Source organism: Excalfactoria chinensis, chromosome Z (assembly GCF_039878825.1).
Source record: "Excalfactoria chinensis isolate bCotChi1 chromosome Z, bCotChi1.hap2, whole genome shotgun sequence".
NCBI classification, from domain to species: domain Eukaryota; kingdom Metazoa; phylum Chordata; class Aves; order Galliformes; family Phasianidae; genus Excalfactoria; species Excalfactoria chinensis.
Window position 1 is genome coordinate 13,309,071 of NC_092857.1, and position 20,976 is coordinate 13,330,046.

The 20,976-nt window shown below is 39.8% G+C and overlaps 2 protein-coding genes across 6 annotated transcripts in view; one reads left to right on the forward strand and one right to left on the reverse strand.

Annotated features, from left to right (window-relative positions):
- PAIP1 (poly(A) binding protein interacting protein 1) overlaps nucleotides 1-13,778 on the reverse strand; it is a 19,669-nt gene extending 5,891 nt beyond the window's left edge. The window contains exons 1-9 of the mRNA XM_072359719.1: nucleotides 13,435-13,778; nucleotides 12,165-12,340; nucleotides 9,114-9,302; nucleotides 6,603-6,715; nucleotides 4,712-4,823; nucleotides 3,280-3,405; nucleotides 1,841-1,947; nucleotides 690-807; nucleotides 507-561 (exon numbers count right to left, since the gene is read on the reverse strand). Of these exons, the coding sequence (XP_072215820.1) occupies nucleotides 507-561; nucleotides 690-807; nucleotides 1,841-1,947; nucleotides 3,280-3,405; nucleotides 4,712-4,823; nucleotides 6,603-6,715; nucleotides 9,114-9,302; nucleotides 12,165-12,340; nucleotides 13,435-13,660 (1,222 nt within the window). The 5' untranslated portion in view covers nucleotides 13,661-13,778. The remainder of the gene's footprint in view (nucleotides 1-506; nucleotides 562-689; nucleotides 808-1,840; nucleotides 1,948-3,279; nucleotides 3,406-4,711; nucleotides 4,824-6,602; nucleotides 6,716-9,113; nucleotides 9,303-12,164; nucleotides 12,341-13,434) is intronic.
- Nucleotides 13,779-15,951: 2,173 nt separating this feature from the next.
- The window catches only part of NNT (nicotinamide nucleotide transhydrogenase), a 42,838-nt gene continuing 37,813 nt past the window's right edge, over nucleotides 15,952-20,976 (forward strand). The window contains exons 1-2 of one of the 5 annotated variants that reach the window (XM_072360103.1): nucleotides 15,952-16,034; nucleotides 17,190-17,387. In XM_072360103.1, the coding sequence (XP_072216204.1) occupies nucleotides 15,977-16,034; nucleotides 17,190-17,387 (256 nt within the window). In that variant the 5' untranslated portion in view covers nucleotides 15,952-15,976. Of the gene's footprint in view, nucleotides 16,035-16,254; nucleotides 16,403-16,507; nucleotides 16,644-16,823; nucleotides 16,954-17,189; nucleotides 17,388-20,976 lie in introns of those variants that run through there. The other 4 variants (XM_072360106.1, XM_072360104.1, XM_072360107.1 and 1 more) reach the window with 4 other exon arrangements.

Sequence of the window (20,976 nt, forward strand, 5' to 3'; positions counted from 1 at the left end):
GAAAAAAAAAAAAAATCTAGTACAGCGTTTTTTTTTAGGACATCAACCAAACTCCAAGAACAATATCCATCATTCCACAGAATTGTAAAGGTAGTCACAGATACCTTCATCTCAAATGACACCATACTACGCTGTATCCAGATGTTAGAAAACAAATGTTAGGCAGTAAGGGACATAATTCAGTGAACTGATTATCCAGAAGGCCTTCTCGATAAAGATTCCATGATTCCAACAGTGTATAAAAGAAGACTAAGTTTTCTGGCCTTGAAAAGAGACCAAGTGCTGAGGAATACTTTGAACTAAAATACATATCCTTAATTTCAAACATCATCATTTTTTAAACCCTGAGTAAGGGATGTTTTGTACAGTTCAAAGCCAGAAATTCATACATAATTTTGTCTTTTAAATTGCAAGAGTTTTGGATATTTTACGAAGAATTTCATATATAGTTAGACAAGAGTACAATTAATTACAACTTATTAAAGAAGGTATACATTAAGGTGTACCTGGATCTGCTGCAGTGAAAGGAATGCCATCGGAAGTATAAAATGTTGGCTCATTCTAAGGATAAAGTTATAGAGAAAATCACATACATTCAAATAAGCAGTTGTTTGAAGCTTTCAGTTATACAGATGTCTAAGAATCAAATTAAATTCATATTAAATTAAGGAACTGAAGTACATTCTTACCATAAAATAGTTTGGGTCATTTTCAGGAGTAGCTTCTGTATGCGAGGAAGTTCCAAGAACTCTACCCCAGTTACTTGATCGCAGTTCCACCAGTTTCAAAAGCATATGTTTCACATCTCTGGTAATACCAAACAGGAACACCATAGTTAGAATGTTCTCTTGCTAAGCAAGGAAATGGGCATCTGTTATCCTACAAATACTAGATGGATACCTCACAGAATAAGCTCCAAAAATGACCAAAAATTTGCTCCAACCTACAGGTAATTTTGAGTCTTTCCCCCTTCTCCCCCCAAATCTAAATGCTCTGTGTGACAATTATGAGATACTCTCTCCACTTTGTCTGTGTTGACGTTGGGAGTCTGTATTAAATAGAAACTGCTATAGTTTTTCTCAAGATAACAAATCTGCATCACAACTAGAGTAAGGAGTGAGGAGAACAGGGAAGAGAGTGGGTGAATGATAATCAAACATCTAGTTCATGCTTCATGAATTTAGCCCCCTACTTCAAACTGAAATTCTGTACACCATGGGCAAAAGTAAGGCCTCCAAGACATTAAATATCACATCTCCTTACTTCCCTAAAATAACAGAAGTTGCATTCTTCTTTGAAGAAAGTTCATGGAGTAGAGTTCTTAGGAGAAAAAGAGGAAAGAAAGTATCTTCAATTGTTTCCTCTACTTTTTGCAGCCTGTAGTCAGACCTTGCCTTATTGGCAAAAAAACGTATTTCGTACGTCCAAAAAGGAAAATAAAACCTAAAAAAATTGTATTCCATTTTGTACCTACAATTACAGTGATTTAAATACCATATTTAAAGCTTAAATTCTGATTTAAGTATGAACAAGGCGATATCACCATTTATTCTTCCTTTTAAAGTCTAAAGCACTTCAGAGTGGTTTCAAGGCATACACGTCATTAATCACATCAATTAAGATAAAAACAAACAAAAAAACAACCAAACAAACTAATCCAAGACTATTAGCTGAAAAATATTACATACTAGATAAAAAAGCAACCCAAAAGGACCTCAAGTTTAGTTAACTGAAATCTTTCAGTGAAAGCACGATTTGGACACGTTCAGTACTCTTGAGTATTTTTAAGCTTTCCTGTTTAGTAAAACAAACAAAACAAGGAACAAATTTATCTTTTTACCTGCTACAGTTTGCATCCAGTACAACATTTTCAATTCTCTGAATCACTTCGGTCATATCATCCTTTCCTTTTTCTTTCCAAGCATCTTCTAAAACCGAGCCTGTCAACTAAAGACAAGGGATGGGTACTTTTTTCAAAAAGGAAATTACAGAAAACTTTAAGAAGCTGTCAACATTATTGTCTGAATGTTACAGAACCTATTAAGTAGGATTTGATACATGATAGACACAACAGTTTGCTGAAAACTAACAAACAAACAAACCCCAAGAAAATGAAAGTGGCAGATCTTAACTCCTCAGTATCTTTCAAAACAGAAAGCATGCCCCAAACCCTACATTTTATTCAAGTTGGTTACTGTTTTCTCCCACAACAAAAGTGGCAACAGACCTGAAGGGACTGCTTACTCCTTTGCTTCAACTCTATTGCTCTTCTATGAGGCCTTGCATTTTAGTACTTTTAAACTAGTATATATCTTTATTTTAATTGCTAGAGTTCATAATGGTATTAATGAAAAAAAGTACACTTCATGTTACTGACACTGTAAGGTATAAAAGCCCATACACATTTCCTCTACTGCAATTTTGTTTCCCTCATCACTCTAAAGGCTGAAATACATCTATTATCTAAGAAATATAATGTTTTAAGCATACATTTCCTTATCTATCAGGCATTTTAAAAGTAATATTCTTCCACTTATCCAACTGTTCAATTTTCTCTTCCCAACCTTCAAGCACTTAAAAAAATAGGAAGCAAAAAGTCTCATCTTTCTGATAATAAACACTTCCACAAAACATGCTATCTTCAGCCTATTCATTACAGAAGCTCAATCCACTGACTTCATGCAATGCTCATTTCTCTTTTGAGGCATTCAGCTAAAGCATTCTGAGGGCATGGAACAACATCACATCGAGGATATCCAAAAATGACAGTTGCTCAATTCCACTAATGTTTACGCTGATTAGGAAACTAATCTCTCTCCCTTTACCCAACCAATTCTGAACTACTTTACCTGTGATTATAAATCTCTATATCACATCACTGGTCCGTAAAAGGAATTGTGATATGATACCTCTGCTAGTCTAGATCTCAGATCTGTGACCAAGGAATACATCTGGCCTCCGGCATGAAGAAAAAGGTTTTCACTTGACTTTTCTTTCACTTCCCCTGATTTTTTTTTCTCCTATCTTATCTCCTCTCTCCACTCCAGATCCCACTTGGATTCAACAGCAGGAACCATGGATGAACCATTCTCTTTGCTTCCTATTATATGTACTGATGGACTCTATTTCTACTTACCCCAGATGAAGAAAACTCAAAGTATCCTAATATTTGAATTTCAACTACAGTATGATGTACACACAACTGCATAAACAAATAGTGCTGATGAATTTTGTCCTCACTTGAAGAACTTTTTTTTTCTCATTTAAAACTACTCTCACCTTCAGCAGTTTCACTGCACATATCAAATTACTGTCCACAGGATTAGAGAAAAGCGCATTTAGTAATTCTCGAAGGCCTTCTTGAAGAATTTCTGCTCTTGTTACCTGTCCCTTTGTTCCCTTAATCTGCAAGACATTAATAAAATACTTAAAAGACTTACATTTCAGAAATTAATTTAGTTATTATTTCTTTTAAATGATGTGTGATTAACATAGTTAATTACTTGGTAATTAGTGTAGTTTAACTGTTCAGGTAGAAAAACTCACCAGCTAGTACAACTACTTTAGAACACATACTGAATAATATTCTTACAAATGTAACCTAAGCACAATAATGCACTTCTAGCTTTCTTTCTCTCTCTCTTTTTTTTTGTTACTAAATTGATGAGAAGAAAGTGCAAGATGCCTGGCAAATAATCTGAATCATCCCAAACTCTTGGAATCTCAGGTTCTTCCTGATATCATATCACACTTCTCTACAGCTAAAATAACTTACTCCTGAAAGTTTTTTTTAAATCATTATAGAAAACTGTTTAAAAGTAAGAGGGACAACTCCACAAAACTGGACAGCTCTCTCTCCCCCCAAACTTCCTGTAAAGCTTCCTTTTTACTTCCAGAAAGATAAAAGTACATTTCAAAGCCCATTTATGTACAAAAATGGAAGAGCTGGATAATTATTTTCTGTCCCCATGATGCAAGAACATTTTTACAGCATCTCATTAGATCATACCTTTGAAATACTTCAGGAAAAAACTGTCAAGCATATTACAAAAGTTGGTGACTTTGCTGAATTCACAGGTGTAAGAGTCAAGTAAGGTTTTCATGTGCAAAAAAATATGTATGTAAGCACTATGGATATAAAAAAAACTGATCTAGAGAAAATATTAGGTGCTTCAAGCATAAGCCAAGGATTCAAACCTTGAAAAGAAACCCATTAACGGTCTCCATTTCTAATTGCTCATTTTGAAATCTCTCACCCCTTCTTCAAACATTTAATAGCTCCAGCTAGTGGCTAAATTTGCTTTTGAGAGGTTTTAACATACGATGGTTTTGCAAGAGAAAGGGAAAAAAAAAAATAAATAATAATAATAAAAATTAGAGAACTTCATTCCAAATTTTCCAACAGTGAAGCAGGTATGACCAGGCAAGTTTTAGGAAAGGTAGTTTATGGTTGGTTCTTTTAATGAACTCTTACACTGTTTCTAAAAAGTATCTTTATACACCTTTTTCCCTTTAATTATCCTGTCCATTTTTGCTTGTTCCTTTGACAAGCAGTTAAAATGTTCTAAAGTTTTTTACTTATCCACTTCTACATAAAAAAGCAACAAAAATCAACACAAACAATACCTCAAATGATACCTCTCATTTCAGTATTTGCTTAAACACAACAAAAATGAGTGAAAAAACACATGAAAAATAACTTTTTGCCTACCTCTAGGTTAAGATAAAGTTCACCTAGGAACAGTACAAAGGCATGAAATTGTTTTCGAGTAGCCTCATCACCTTTTGCAGCTTCATCTCTGTTTTCAAAATCTGCTCGACACCTGAAAACATTAAACAAAATTATATCATTATTGTGCTTAAAAGAATCACAACACATATAATATGCTACTGATTTAGTACAGTGCTAAGAACTTATGAACTGTGTTAAAACTGTTCCATGTTGAATCTTGGGAAGCATAATTTGTGAACAAAATGAGAGAACTCCACAAATGCAAAGTGTTTTTTTGTCCTCAGTAAATAAATATGATGACATGATTGTGGTTTCAAGCACTGAGATACTGAAGACAAAAATACACCTAATACAGTATGAATGCAAGTTTAACAGAGGCATCTAAATGTTAACAGAAATGCGGGAGGTACTGTAATGCTTCTCTCCATTTTAAGGTAGTGCTCACATTGCCAGGTATGCCTTTACACTTAAACTTCACACAAAACTTCAGAAGCGTGCACTGCGACAATAACATGTACACAGAGGGCTCGAATCCTGGGAGTTGGACTTGATGATCTCTAAGGTCCCTTCCAACTCGCACGATACTGTGATACACTTACTTGATAAATTCTTTATGCCACAATTTTAAATGACAACTATTCATAATTTAGTTATAATTGGCAGTGGAAACTGAATACATTTAAAAGCATTTATAACTTAAGGAAATATGCCAGCGACACAATATTTTAGTCTTCAACAAGTGTGTCAAAGATAGTATACATGGCAGTTCAGATTAAAAGGAAAACAAGACAACCTCCAATATATTCTCAATACCTAGATGCTGGGATTAAGAAATGGACTGGGAAATGTTTGAGAAAACTGAACAGTTTAAGGAGTAGAGATGTCACATTTTAGACAGAAATTTGGGATGAGAAAGAGAATATGTATTCATATAGTTAGGTTTTTTTATCCTCACCCCATCCCAAATTAATCCATAGTAGATGCAAAAGCATAAGCAACCTCAAATTTACATTTTTAGGGTGCTAATTTTATTACTGGGTTGGTTTTAAAACCAACAATCACCATTAGCAGGGATTTCCTTCATTATACTGTTCACTTAACAAATGTAATTAAGAAAACAAGATAAAAATAACGATTTGTAGTGTCACTAGGAATGAGAAAAGGTTATATCCTTTGTAACAAGGACATGTAACAAAGTACTTTCAGCTTTTCCATAAGGTACTGCTCCCAATTTCGAGAAATTCATTTTGATGATCTTTTAAGCTTACCATGCTTTTGCTTGTAAATTTCCATGTACTAAGTGAAACTTTTAAATTAAGCCTGATGCTTAGAAAGCCAAAAGTCCTTAAAGAGAAAAGGATTATTTTTAAACACTCCTGAAGTAAAATATATTAATCCTTCAAATGTCACATGCTAAGATTTTGAAGGAGACACATTCATTTAAAAAATGTTGCATCATGTAATCCATGAAGTCACAGCCAAGTCCAGCCAGTTAAGTAATTCAAGAAAAAAAGAGTCCCAGTAAGAGTCGAAGGACAAGGACAGGAAAAAGGAAGTCTTACTTATGTAAATTTTTAGGATACTTTTGAAGTATATATGACTAGCTTTCAAATTTACTCTATAATTTGGTACTGAGTTCAGAAGAGACTACAGAATCTGAACTGAGTCCAGTTTTTGCATAAAAGAAAATAAAGTATGTATATATTCAATATCCAGTATGTACCACTGCCTTAATAGCTCTCAATTTAAAATTCTTCTGTTTTAAATACATACTTCTTTGGATGCTTATTTAAGAGTTACACACAAAAGAAGAAGATGCAAAACCCAACCACAGGAAGTAATAGGCTTAAGAGGACACACTGATACTTACCTTTTAAGTAACAACTGTCGGAAGTTCCCACTTTGTGGACTAATGGTTAGATGGTGAGATAAATAGTTACATAACCTTGCTCCCATGTAGGAAAAGTTTGGGACTGATGTGGCCTTTCAAAGTAAAAGTGGATAAATAAATTATCTGTACAGTTAATTATTAGGTTATGAGCAAATACCTTTTAAATAATTTTAGAAAAAGCTATTTAACAACAGTTGATTTGACCACTGAAAAGTAGAAGATTGTTATTATTTGGCACGTAAATTTTCAACACTTCGCTATGCGCATTTCAGAACACAAACATTCACCATACGTGATTCTGTGTCCTTTTACCACGAGCATTCAACTCCTCCATTATAACCTACACCAAAGAGTGTCTAAATAAAAAAATAAATTTAAAAAAAAAAGAAAAAAAATCTACAGAGGGCATTAAGACTTCTCCAGGGATATGCACTTTCTTAAAGAGCAATGAATGTTTAAACAAACAAACAAAAAAATTGATGCAGTTGCAGAGCTATCTGTTCCAGAATCTACATTTGGCAGTAGAGTATGCCTAGGGAGAGTAAAACATGACAAGAAATGGTACATATGTAAATGTATTAGAAAGAATAGAGAGAAGCAGATGATTAATCTTTATAGATTGACTGAGACACCTGACCTTCAAAAGAAGGGAGAACTGTGCAGGATTTGTTTCTTTTTTTTTTTCCCCTTCATTTTAGCCTTTTTCTTGCACAGAACTATCTACAAATCTTCTCAACTGCATTTAATCAGTATCACTGAAGCAGATACTTAAAAACGCACTTTGGTAACATAATGAAAGTTTTGTGATAAACTAGGAATATGCATGTGCAGAAGCTCAAGTCAGAAAAATAATAAAAGCACCGACATTCAAATGCTATAATCTCCTGTCATTCAAAAACAAACAAACAAACAAACAACCCCAAACTTATAATCTTAAATTCTAGTATTGAAACATAAAACAAAAAAACACTGAGATGAAATTCACTTCCCACGTAACTTTATGTTTCAGATTGTTAACACTCAGCAGTTTTCAGTTAAGGAAGCAACAGCCAACCACAATACTAGGCCTGTTTTAAACCAGGAGATGAGGTGACAAAATTAAAGATCTGCACTAAATGTGAGTCAGTTTATTTAATGTATGCAAATGTTTGTTATTTAGATGAATTCTTGTTTCTTTTTTTATTTTTCTTTCAGTAAAATTATGCTGAATACTTCTGTTGTTTATTCACCGTTCTCCAGGTATCCAAATACAGGATGAGAAAATGATACTGCCAAACACAGCACTCATTTGGCAGTTGTATAATAAGAACCTGTATGATAATAAGAAACTCAAGACTCCTGAGTCCTGTGTGAGAACCAACCAGTCATGCAGCTTCTATATAGCCCACAGTATTTCACAGTAAAAATTTTGCTTAGACAAGGAATACAAAAGTTGCTCACATTCCTCAAGTGTTTGAAAGCAATCAACTCAGCAAAGTGGGAGACACCCAGTGTAATAAATAGCAAGCCCAAGTGTGACTACATTCTCTGTAGCAAGCCCAAATGACAGGAACAACAGTTCATTTGCTTGGATTCAACTGATTCAACTGTTCTCTCCAATGGCTTCCCCAATTAGCACAGAGTTCAATTTAAGGTCTCTGTCCTCATTTCCATGGCCATCAATGGAACTGGACCTAGTTACCATTAGACCAACAATGAAGAACAAAGCTTGTGAGAAAAGTATATTTCCTTAAGGGTGATATATGCAGTAGGTGTCTAGTTAGTTGTTTAGAATTTCAAAGAATTAAAAGTATCTAAGCATTATGAAGAATATTAATGGGGGATGATTTTAAACTACGACATGGGAGGTTTAGGTTAGATATTCAGTGGAGGTTTTTCCACCCAGAGGGTGGTGGTGCACTGGAACAGTTTGCCCAGAGAGGCTGCAGATGCCCCATCCTTGCAGGCATTCAAGACCAGACTGGATGTGGCTCTGGGCAGCCTTGTCTGGTGGTTGGCGACCCTGCACATAGCAGGAGGGTTGAAACTAGATGATCATTGTGGTCCTTTTCAATCAAGGGCATTCTATGATTCTACGAATATATTCTATATATTCTGCAGGAAAGAATCAAAACATATTACTCAGATGTGGCTTAAGAGTTACTTTGATGCCTGCTATGTAAATACAGCAACTCAAAGATAACTCCTTTAACTAAAGCTGCAGCTGCAACTGCAACTTAGCATGTTATCTGGAAGATTAGGATACACAATAAAGGCAGCTGAGAAATTGGGTGAATTTATCAATGCCTCAAACATCCTACACTCAAGCCATCGTTGCTGCGTATCGAGCAAAATCTTCCTCTGCAGGTACCAGGCTAAAGACACAGGCTGAAAAACATTAGAATGCTACACAGATACAATTATATAATAAATAACATTTTTAAGCATATCCTGGAGACTAGGTAACAAAAAGCATCCAAACCACGATATAAAATAGAATACACAGGTTACCTGCTGATAGATGAGGTCAACAAGCTCTTGCAAAGCTTCATCTGTAACAACCCAGCCATTCAGTGTTTCTGCAAACAGTTCTATTTCACTTTCAAAACAACCTGGTTGCTCGGTGAGATGGTTTAGGAAGTCTTGTACGTATTCTGCCAAAGTCAGATAGCTACCATATCCATCTTCAAAGGAAGAATCCTATAGCAATAAAAAAACATAGTATTTATAAAGAACCTGGAGTTGTTACGCCTGCCAGCTCCAGAAGCAACCATACAGCCCTTAGTTACCAGTAACTCCCAATGTTTGGCATGCGTGATAGCAGTTCTTACTACCTGGTTCACAAATATTTTTAGAGTGCATAAACCTCAGTATTTCAGAAAGCTTCAGTAGTGCTATGAGTAGAACTAAGTAACGTGCTTTTACAGAGACTAGAGTCTTTCAGACAAGCATGCCAATAGACTTAAAAAGAAATAAAGAATAACACAAAACAAAGAACAACCAAATTACACAGTTTGCTAAAATGGATGTAAGATCAACAGGCTAACAAGTAAGTATACTTTCTAAGAATAGATCTACCTAACTGAGTCTCTAAACCCTTTCTTCATGTGCGCACATTCTGTGCTGCAGATGAATGAACTGCAGAAGGAAAAGTAACTGGAAATTGGAAACAAAATATTTTGCACTTACAGAGAGTGCCACTGTGCTCCAAAATAAGCAAGAGAGGAAGAAAATACAGAAATATAATGAATACAGTATAGTATTCCTATGCATAAACTTAGGCCAGGACAACTGATTTTCTAAAGCTAATGAAGCTGCATTTTCTGGAAATGGATCAAAGATATATAGTTCTGTTTCATGTCTTCTTAAGTGGTATTGCATTAATTTGCAGTTACTGGGGTTAACAAGCAGACAGTAAACACACCTGCTATCTAAAGAAAGAAGGAGCTGGAACAATAATACTTAACCAATGTTTACGCTCCCAGTGATGAAACAGATGACTGCTAATTTTGTTCATTCAAAAATGAATGTCTGTAACACTTTAATACTGTTACGGGATGATTATAATGCAAGTACATGAGTGGAATAGCATAGGAAGAATGTATTTTGTGATGTAACTAACTAGTAATAACATATATTTTAAAAGCCAAACAGATTTAGTTCAGTAACTTCTAGATGTAAGTGACTTACATTCCTTACTGGCAGAGTTTAAGATTTAACATTAATACATAAAACATTTAATACAGCACCACATACTATATCAACTAAATGAAAATAAAGCAAGTTCCTCTTGGTTATTTTTAAATAGTTGCAGGCAAACAGAAGGCTGTAAATTTACACATTCATTACAAATTTATGATTCAAAGCTATGAAAGTCAAATTGAAACTTTCCATTAATTTCAATGATTTCTCAGTCTAATTCCTTCCCTTTATGTTATTCTTCACAATGAAAAAGGATGTGCAACTAATCCGAAAATCAGCAGTTTGCCTCTGTTTTATGAGGAGTCAGTTCATAAGCTTGAAGAACTAACAATGAGCAGGCTAGGTGGACAGCAAATAACCCTCTGATTTACATAAATTTAAAAATCAGGACGTCTATAGGAAAGATCCATGAGCCAAACCTGCTCTCAGGCTGTTTCAGCCAGTGCACCAAATACCACTTTACCAAACCTCGGAAGTATTCACAACATTTCCATTCAGACACTGACAATTATCATCAGTTTAATTTCTCTTCAGACATAACTTTCAACAACGTTAGTGAAGAACTAAGTACAAGATATGCTGCACATACAAGGTCACATATTTGAGTTGTATGTATGAGGTTAAGGGACACAGAAACATTACCTAACTGGAGATGAACAGAATGACAGAATTTTATACAGACACACATAGCTATTAACATAATTTACTAAAACACAATAAACCAACAGATTATCCTTAAGAAAATAAATGCTTAATAGCAAAGGCACTATGTACTTTACAAGAGGAATGCAAATTTTCAGGTCTAAAAACTCCTAGGAACATTACAAGTGTGATTTGTAATTTGAATTGTATTAACTCTAAGTCAAAGAAATCAAAGGTTTCTCAAAACTTTGTTTTTATACCAATTTTAAAGCTCATGAGTAAAACCTGCATAGAAACAAGGTGCTCTAAACCTACACTTTATTGCAGACTAAACCAGTTGAAGAAGTTAATTCAGTAAATTCAGTACTGAGGCAATGAGGATCTCCCACATGCTTGCATGCTTTCGCAGAACAGCTGAAAAGCAACACTGCTGGCCTCAGGAGTTTGTAATTATACACATGCAAATGCATGACAATCTAAATGGCATTTTTGGTTCTTGAAACTGAAATGCATTGTTCACAGAACATGTGCAATGTACTGGGGCAAAGTAATAATTTTCCCCTATCCTAGCCATTCATTGAAGAGTGTTTGTTCTGGCTTTTTGCTAACAGCTGTACATTGGCTATGAGCTTGTATTATCCAGGACAGGTCACTTTATTCACTAAGCTGGAAAAGCAGGTAGCACCAAGCAGCATGATTTTGCTGATAAGAAAAAGAAAGAATTAAAAACAGCCAGCACCACGTTTAGGATTCCAATCAAGTTTTTTTTTTCTATTAGTTATTCAAAATGTAGTCTCAGTGTAGTTGCATATTATCAACATCACTGTTTTTGTATATTTTTACAGGTTAAGTTAAGCCTTCATCTCTCACACTGCTTCAAAAACTTGAGAAATCTGCATAAAAGCATGACAAAGCTTTTACTTAAAAAGCATTGTAGACAAAAATTCAACACAGAGTCCAAAGAGATGGATTACTTGGATGTTTCTGGAGTCAGTGTCTGGTGTAATCAGCAAGGACTGTGGTTATCTGCTGGCAACTTCAGAAAAACACCACACGCTAACTCATGTATACCATAACACCCATCCACTATCACTATACCTTGACTCTGGAGGTTATCATCTGAATTTCTGGAACTTCTTAGGCAAATGTAGCCTTGAAGATATCAAGAAAGCATAAAAATAAATTGCTGCCAGCTAAGAAGAGAAGATTAACACTTACTGTCAAGTTCTGATTGAAGTTTGGGTTGTATCCGGATGGGTAAAACTCAGGAGCTTTAACTGATAATTTCGACATTGCCACAGGAGTCACAGGCACCTGAGGTGTTGCCATTTCTGGTCCAGAAGTAGGAAGTGAAACTCGTGGTCCAGACAGGATTCTTGTCGGTTGCAGGTGCTCTGAAAAGGTTTTGTTAACAAATTCTCTTAGACATTGCTTGCTTCCTATGCACTTCCACATAATACACAACTTTCTTGATCTTAAACATACTTTGACTATATACTTTCAAGGACATTTAATATTATTTAGATATTTTTATTGCTTTTCTCAAACGCAGGTGTAGTTTTAAATTTTGGAAACTCTGATGCCTTTCCACAGTACAGGAAGTGAACGCTCTCACTGCATGTGAGAGTGACAAAAAAAGAAAATAAAAGAGGGACAACCAGCCTCCCTCAGAAACACATTTTCTGAGCACTAACATGAGAAACCAGTAAGTCTACTTCTGGTATGCCTGCTTCCTTTGCAGATTATTCAGTTTGTAAATGCAAAAGAAAGATTTCAAGGGTCAATAAAGAGCAGACAACACTAATTTTTAACACATTCCTCAAGGCTATTATGTCCTTCTCGCATATAATTAGCAAAAAGCAAAAAACCAAACCAAAACAAAAACCCCAAAGCATCGAAATCCTATTTTTTAAAACGTATTTTCGCACATTTCCAAACATGCAAATCAGAGTAGCTCCTAAGTTCATTGAAAAGGGAGTCTGATCCCTACACCTTAAAAGTTAACCAATCAACAGCGCCTTAGGCTGCATTTGGCTTGGGTTTATGTTTTCTCAAACCTTTAGGCCGGAGTTAAGACTTCTTCAACGCAAGGAAGGATGAGACCATCTGCGGTCGGATTAACAGACGGATAACACGCACGCACAGATGTGCGCGCACAAAAGGGAGGCAGGGGGCGTTGCGCTAAGGCTGCGATGCAGCATTACGCCTTTCCCCGGGTACAGGCCCACAACGCAGAAACGCGACACGGGCCGAGGGGCGCAGGGACCGGGCCACCTCCCGGCCCAGCCCCGTGCGGCGCTGACCCGTGGAACGCAGGCCCTCATCGAAGGCCGCGCCGTCCTCCAGGCCCGGCCGAGGCGCGGCGCGGCAGAAAGCTCGGTCTCGGCGGGACGGGGAAGAGAGGCGAGCGCGGCCCGCCCCGGGGTTGGCTGCCCGGCACCTGCGGCGCCGAGGTGCGGGCCGGGGGCCCGTCGCGGCGGCCCAGTACCTGCGCTTCCAGTGCCCAGAGGCGCCGTCCTCGGAGGCCGCAGGGGCTCCTGCTGGGGGAGAAGGCCGCTCGTTTTGTTCTGCTGCTGTTCGACCGCGCCGGGGCCGTGCGAACCGCCGCCTGCGGGGCAGGCCCCGCCGCTGATCTCTGACGCACCGGCGAGAACGCTGCCCCCACGGCCCCGACCTCGACCGGCACCGGGAGCTCGGTCGAAATTCTCGGCCATACTCGGGCCGGGAGACTCAAACGCTTCGAACGGGGCGGGGGATGTGAGCCGGAGCGGCGCCAGGTCCCGCCTAGCCGCTGCCCGAGCCCTCCACTTTCAGTTTCACCCCGCCCACAGCGCCCCCTGCCGGCCGTCAGCACGTCGCACGTCGCCATAGCGACCCCGGCGCCGCCCCGCAGCAGGTGGCAGCGCGCCGAGAATGGCGCCGCCAGGCGGCGGGCCGCCTCCACAGGCGCCGCGCTCTGGCGTGGAGCGGGCGCCCGGCCCGGCGCGGGGCTGACGGCCGCCGGCCAGGAGCCGCGGGTTTACCCGTCCTAGCGGCCCGCACAGGGCGCTCCGGCCGCGCTTCTCTCAAAAGCCTTGAGGAGACGCAAACAGCATTTGCAGAAATCTTGTTATTGATTCCTACAGGAGCACAGCGTGAGGCAATGCGAAAGCAAACCGCACCTGCAGGTGCCTCATTTGAAGTGTCACAACACCACGTGCACAAACAGCTGGTTTCCTCAAAAAAGCGGGGAAAAGCTGCAGGCTGAACTACGCCATAAGATTTAGCCGACACCATTAGGCCTCCAGCGTGACAATAAAACTGTGCTTCTTGGTGCACAAGCACAAATGGTGGCTTCTTTTTATACATCAGATGTGGCAACAAACAAGTTTAGTTTTACAGCCTTCAATGCCAGCAAGAAATCACTCTAGAACAGGCTATATAATACATTTCTGCTTATATTATCTCATTAACTGCAAATGATTCAATTCACAAACCCCTCCGTGACTTAATTCACCTACTTTTATTCAGAATCCTGCTCTGTTTGCTCGGTGAGTTTTACACTCAGTGAGAGAACTGCGCACTGGGCTGTCCACTGTGCACCACCTCCCACAGCCCGGCAGTGTTTGTAGTTTGGCTCCCAAAACAGCCCGACCCTGACCTTCCCACCTGGTGTTTCCAAAGCCCAATCCAAAGGTTTGTGTGCTGGTTCCAACTCAGGTGATGATTCATGAGGATGAAAAATATGTGGGCCTGAATGAAAACCTGTGAGAAAAAAGAAAAAAATAGTTCTGTTCAGTGTTTAAAACACGATTACTGTGAAACCTTAGAAGGTATGTCCTTGTTTGTTGTTACATCTTACTATTTTGAATGTAGGTTATGGGATGTAAAACACAGCTAAGATGTATTATTTCCCAGAGGTATGTTTTAGACTGATACCTGGGCCAGATAATGAAGGTGACATATTTGAAGCTAACTGGGTACATGGGAAAAAATTGATCCTATGCAGCTTTTGCTGAAAGTGAAGTCTGTCAAAGAAATCAATCTAAACGGTGCAACCGAAACCAGAACAAGTATTGGAAGTTTTGCTGAGTTCCCAAAGCACTTCACTTTTGTAAACAACTGATTGTTGTGCGCAGCATTGCCAAGCCCTGACAGAAATTAGCTGCTAAAATAACTACATTAAATTCTTCAGTGCTTCCATCTTCTTCAGTCCTGGTTTTAAAGCCTGTGTGTGACTTCTGGTCACAGCTGCGGACTCTGTCTTGCTGGGAAGACAGAAAAGCTTGCATTAAATGTGGAAAAAGAAGTCGAGACTCTCAACATTTGATTTCAGAATGCAGAGGCTTTCAGAAACATGAGAGCACAGCCACCACCACTGTTCAACGCACCAATGTTTGAGTAAAGCAAATACCAAGAATTAAGATACATATCAGCAAGGAATTATGCACCTCAGGTTATCATTACTATGCCAGACAACTTTTCACCTTTGGTCTCAAATGTGAGTTCACTTGACAGACATTCACTTTACAACAAGGAGCATTCGGCAGCTACTTACACTGCAGAGCAAAACGCCATCCCAGGTTCATTTTTTCTCCACAGACGCATGACTGAAACCTGCGTCAGGGTGAGCAGGAACCCAACTTTTCCTTCCCAATAAAGAAATCTTAAATGGTAATAATAATAATGAAAGCCAAAATTCGAATCCTGTGCTGTCTTCAGCCTCTAATTCTGCCTGGGACATCCTGATGGCGCAGTATGTCCCCTCCCAGGCAGGCCCACCAACAGCACCAGGCCTCTGGTTGTTGCCAGGGTCACCGTCAGCCCTGCATGGAGCTCGGCAGGCCTGCACCAACCTGCAGCTGCAATGCCAGCACGCTACTGACTGCAGCTGTGTCCCTGCTCTGAACACAACCATTCCTACTGCTTTTTTTTCTTTCTTTTTTTAAACTAATGACGTTATTTCTAATTAGGGAGAAGATGGGGCAATCACTCTTATGTTTTAAAGAAGGACCGACTGCCTTCGATAAAGGCATGGCAGCTGGACCCCCATGAGGTACCTTGCCACAGCGGTCAGCAGAGCACAAGGCACAGCGGTCGCAGCAGCAGGTAAGATGACCTCTAAAGGGATTTTTTTCCCAGAGCCGTCTTTAAGAACAGCCGCCCAACCGCCGCCAACGGCCGCCTGTGGGTCCCGCGGGCGGGTGGGCGCTCCTCAGCGCCGGGCGGGGCGCGCGCCCTCAACACCTCACGGCCGCCCCGCGCCCGGCTTCAGCGCGGTCACGTGACGCACAACCCCGTCCGCGCGCGAGGCCGGGAGCGCCGCGTGACCGACTCCCGCGCTCCCCCCGCTCTTTCCGGGCCGCCCATCCCGCTCCGCCCGCCCCGCCCCCGCTCCGCCTTCTCCGGGCCCGCCACGCCGCCTCGCCCCAAGGTCGGTCAGTGCCGCGGCGGGGCCGGCGCCGACGGCACGGCCGGTGGGTGCGGAGCCGTGGGGCGGGGGCGGGGAGCGGCGCTGCGGGAGCTCCGCGAGCTCCGCTTTGTTCCTGCGGAGGAGCGTGGGTGGGGGAGGCGGCGATGGGCGGCAATAGGCGGCGTGCGCCCGCAACCGAGGAACGGCGGCTGGCGCGGGGAGAAGGCGGTGACTGGCGGGCGGGCTGGGGGCGCGCCCTGCGCGGGAAGCCGTGAGCGCGGTGGGGAGCGAGCGGGTGGGCCAAGGTCAGCCCGGGGCCACGGGATATAAATAGCGGCGGGAGGGCGCTGCTGGGGCGGCGGGATGGCGCTTCGTTCCCTCCTTAAGGGCGGGCGGTGCGTCTAGGAGCAGAGCGCCGTTCCCGGCCCTGTCCGGGTCCCCTGGCCGCGCCCGTCCCAACCGCGGCTCGGGGGGCTGTGGCCCTTCGTGGGTTCAGGAGGGAGGCCCAGTTCGGTCTGGGTCCTGGGGGCGGTCGGAGCTCCTTGTTTAGAGCAATGGTCTGAAGAGAACGCGGTCCTGAGCCGCAGCGTGCCAACGTGTAGGTCAGCCTGCAAGGTCAGCTCTCTCATGTCCTTGTTTAGTTCGGTAGTTTTACTCTCTCTCTCTTCCCCTCTGTTTTACTCTCTCACCTCACTTCAGAAAGGTGGATTTTGTGTTCTAGCTGTTAAGGAAAGGTGGAGGAAAAACGACTGCTTTATGGCGAGCGGCAGTCAGTCAGACTTCAGCTGCAGAGTTTACATACCTTCTGTCTCTTGTCATGATTAACCGTTGCTTTGTTTCCATGTGTGCAGCAGGGATTCCATACGTGGCAAGGAGTCAGCTCGGAGGTCTGGTCAACATGGCGAGCCTTCTGCGTGTTGCTGTCAGTGGGTGCTCCGTGCCTGCACTCGGTGCTGTGCTGCCACCCAAGGTGCACTCCACAAAGATGCCATGTTTGCGAATGTTTGGAACCCACCAGGCACTCTGGTCCCAGGCAGCTCCGAAGCCAGGTAAATCAATTTGGCTGCTGCAAGTAATTCTTTGTCTTAAAATTCAGAGGAGCTTGATTTTTTTTTTTTTTTTCTTTCAGATATGTTAGAACAGAAAAATCTTAAAAATGAAGGCCTTAAGTCATGACAGTGGCTGGCAGTTCAATTTTATGCTAGTTTACAAGGGTTTATATCAAAGGGGTTTGTCTTTATTGTGAATGCTCTGGATCCAAATACTCATCAGGGGTAGGTGGTCAGAACTTCTGCAGGCACTTACTGTGCTTGAGAAAGACATTTAAACAACTGTATTTCTGTATTATGAGCCCGAGTTCCCCATGAGTTTTGGTAGCGTGGGTAGAGGGTAGAATGGGAGAGTCCTTGGTTTTAGATTTTGATGTGAGCCTGGTGTATGCAAATCCTTTTCTTTTTTTTTTTCTTCCTCCTCAGCCTACACTGTGTGTAGTCTGACAGGTAAAAGACTGGAGGTTATGTAATGCTGCTTTAATTATATTTTTGACCATTAATTCACATAGGTCATGTGTCCCTCAAAGAAAATAGACACCAGACTGTGCTCCAGTGCTAGTCTAGGGTCCTTAGTCTGAGACAGATGAGGTGGAGAGTTAGGCTGGTTGTGCACCTAGTGCACCATAGGTGCCACATTAGCAGGTCTTCTGGAGGCATAGATAAGTAGAGATCTGTCTGGTTTGACAGCACTGTAAGAACACACCATAGAACTCAGATTTCTGCCAATTCTGACAGTGGGTGTTGTGTTTTGGGGCCCTTTCAAATCAATTACATGGTGTTTGGGGCTTCCGAAAAAATATATTGAGAGAAGATTATTGTTTGTTTATTCTGACAACTGATAATAGGCATCATATGCCTTTTTATTAAGTTTGTGTTGTAAGTTATTTTTTCCTGTCACTGACAGTGTTGCAATCTGAAATCTGTCAAGGCTGATCAGAACATAAGCTTATATCCTGTTAATTTGTGATGCTCTATATTTTTTTTTTCCCCTGAATTCATTATTTAAATGCGAGAGTGGTCTGTCCATCTTAACATTGTAAATTGTACCTTGGTTGAGCATATTAACCTGGGTCATAGGGAATGTTCATAGTTCAAAGTTCTTTCTCCGATGTCCCAGGTGAAGAGATCTTGTTTTGTGATGACTTCGGTCACAAAGTTGATCATGAAACTGAAAAGTCTCTTCAGTTTTTTGAGTGCGTCTGTGGGTTTTTCTTTTGTTTTAGGAATTGATTTCATAAATTGGAGAGACAGATTTTAATGGTGTAGTATGTTTAAACACTCAGTGTTGTCATTTTTGACCTCTTTTGAAAGCCTTTGTTGAGTACTACTTATAGTATTTCAATGCAGTTGTTTAGTGCTGAGAATTATGAGGGTTGATAAGTCTTCTGGTTGATAATTGAGCTTTCCTTATGTGTCATTTTGGTAACATGAGATTTGTCATTCAGTAAAGGGCAAATCAAGGATAGAACAGTAATTGAATGACAAATGACCAGCAGTAATGTAGCCTGTGTAAACTTCTACGTGCTTTTAAAACAAACTTCAATAACAAATGAAGTAACTACATTTTTTTTTCTTAGTTTTAGAAATTGTTTGCTTAAACTGACACTTGGGGAAAATTGCTGTAATATTAAGTAGAAGAAGTTATTGTAAAAGAACAGCACACTGTAATTCTTATTGAGCCTGTAGCTATTCATTCCAGTTTCTCAGATATGCTTTCATTTTGTTCTGGATATCTTATGTACAGGAGTTACAGCTGCCTGTGGAATGAAGAGGTAGGAGTCAGTTGAATAGTAGATTTGGAGAATGGATGTGTCTCATATTGTTATTTACTTTGCTACTATTTTCTTTCTTTCTTGGAAACATAGGAATTTTAATACAGGAGTAAGCAAGTATTCCAGTTGCCAGCATCAGATGCTTCAGAAACAGATGCAGAACTTTTCCAAACCCTGGTAATAGGCGCTTATGGAGTAATTGGCTCTGAGATTTCTTGTAATTCCAGATTGGTTTGTCCACAAATCTGTGACTTTCACCACCCTGCCTATCTTGGGATTATTGATATCCTTTCTATTTTGATGTTTTCTTCTTAAAAGTTTCTATTTTTTCCTAAATCTTGCGTATCTTTTTAACCCACAGCAGTTCATTATTAATTCTATAGATAAGGTGCACATTATTCATATACCATATATATTCTCCTAACATTTAAAAAAAAATAAATCTGGATACTTGTGTAAGTACAGGGCTTAAGTGTTTGTTTAATCTTCTGTATCATTCTTCTTTTTTTTTTGCCTACATCATATTGCTGTTCTTCGGAATTTGTCCTCATCTTCAGAACAGGTGAGATGGTTTGTTTAAAGCTGATGGGGGAGTAAACTTAGCAATTAGGCAGGTTTCATATTCCGTTTTCCTATCTCAGAAAATAGGTTAAGCTAAAAATAGCTTATTTTTCCTTTCTCTTTTCTCTGGGTCAGTCTCTGGTGTTTGTTGATTCTGTTTTCTTACATGGTACTTCCTGAAATCACATTATGAAGATTTAAAAAAAAAAAAAAAAAAAAGTATTTAATTTTTCTCAGAAAAATATTCTGAACTTTCTTGATAGTTTTATTTAGGATCTTCTTATAACATTTGATTTGGATATGGAATCTATGTGGAGAAGATTCTTATGTAATTCTTTATAATTGTTTGCCTTCTGAAGCTTGGAGATCTAGATTTTATTTACCCAAAGTTTGAATCTGTGCCTTGCGGCTCTCCTTTGCTCAATGGAGATTATATTGAAGGGGTGAGAAGGCATAGTAATAAGAGTGACTTATTTAAAATTACAGTATTCTTGTTAATTTTCTTAAATTCTGATACATATGTGGGATACTAAGATTCTAAGGCCTGTGAAAGTTAATGATTCTACTTTTGAAATTGGCAAAATCCCTTCTGCGCAGATTCTTTGTATATAAAAAATTACTGTGCATCTCTTACTCAGTTAAGAACGCATTCATAATTTTCATATGACTCAAAAAAGGAATGTGTAACTCCATTTGTTTTTGGAAAATGCTAAGGATGTCATAAGGCAGTAAGTTACTAAAACATATTCAAAGTGGTTCTTAAAAAGGTTGTCTCATGTATAGGCCTGGAAACTCGGAAGCTTCATTCATTCAGATTTAAGCCCCCGACAAAGATAACAGTTGTAATTTCTAGAGGTGAAAATTAAGTCAAGATCCTGAGTTTATAATTGCAGCTTTCAGCCTTTTGGAACTAATGACTTAAATGAAAGCGATACATTCAACAAAACAAATCTGTGCTCTGTATTGATAGTTGTGGTTCCTTCAAATACTTTATTCATCATATTGTCACCTGAAGTTTTAACACAGATCTTTGCTTTGCAGTTGCAGACATCTGTTCCTTTTTGATGTTCAGTGATGTAGTTGATCAAGAGGAGTCTCTTTGAAAAGCCTCCTATTCCTTCTCATGATAAAGCAAACTGTCATTTGGTTCATTTTTCACTTGGGTTCTGGTTGCTAGATATTTGGTAGTGAGACAAAGTAGAAAAGGGAACAAAAGAATGACACTTATTGAGTGTTTATATCTGAAGGAACTG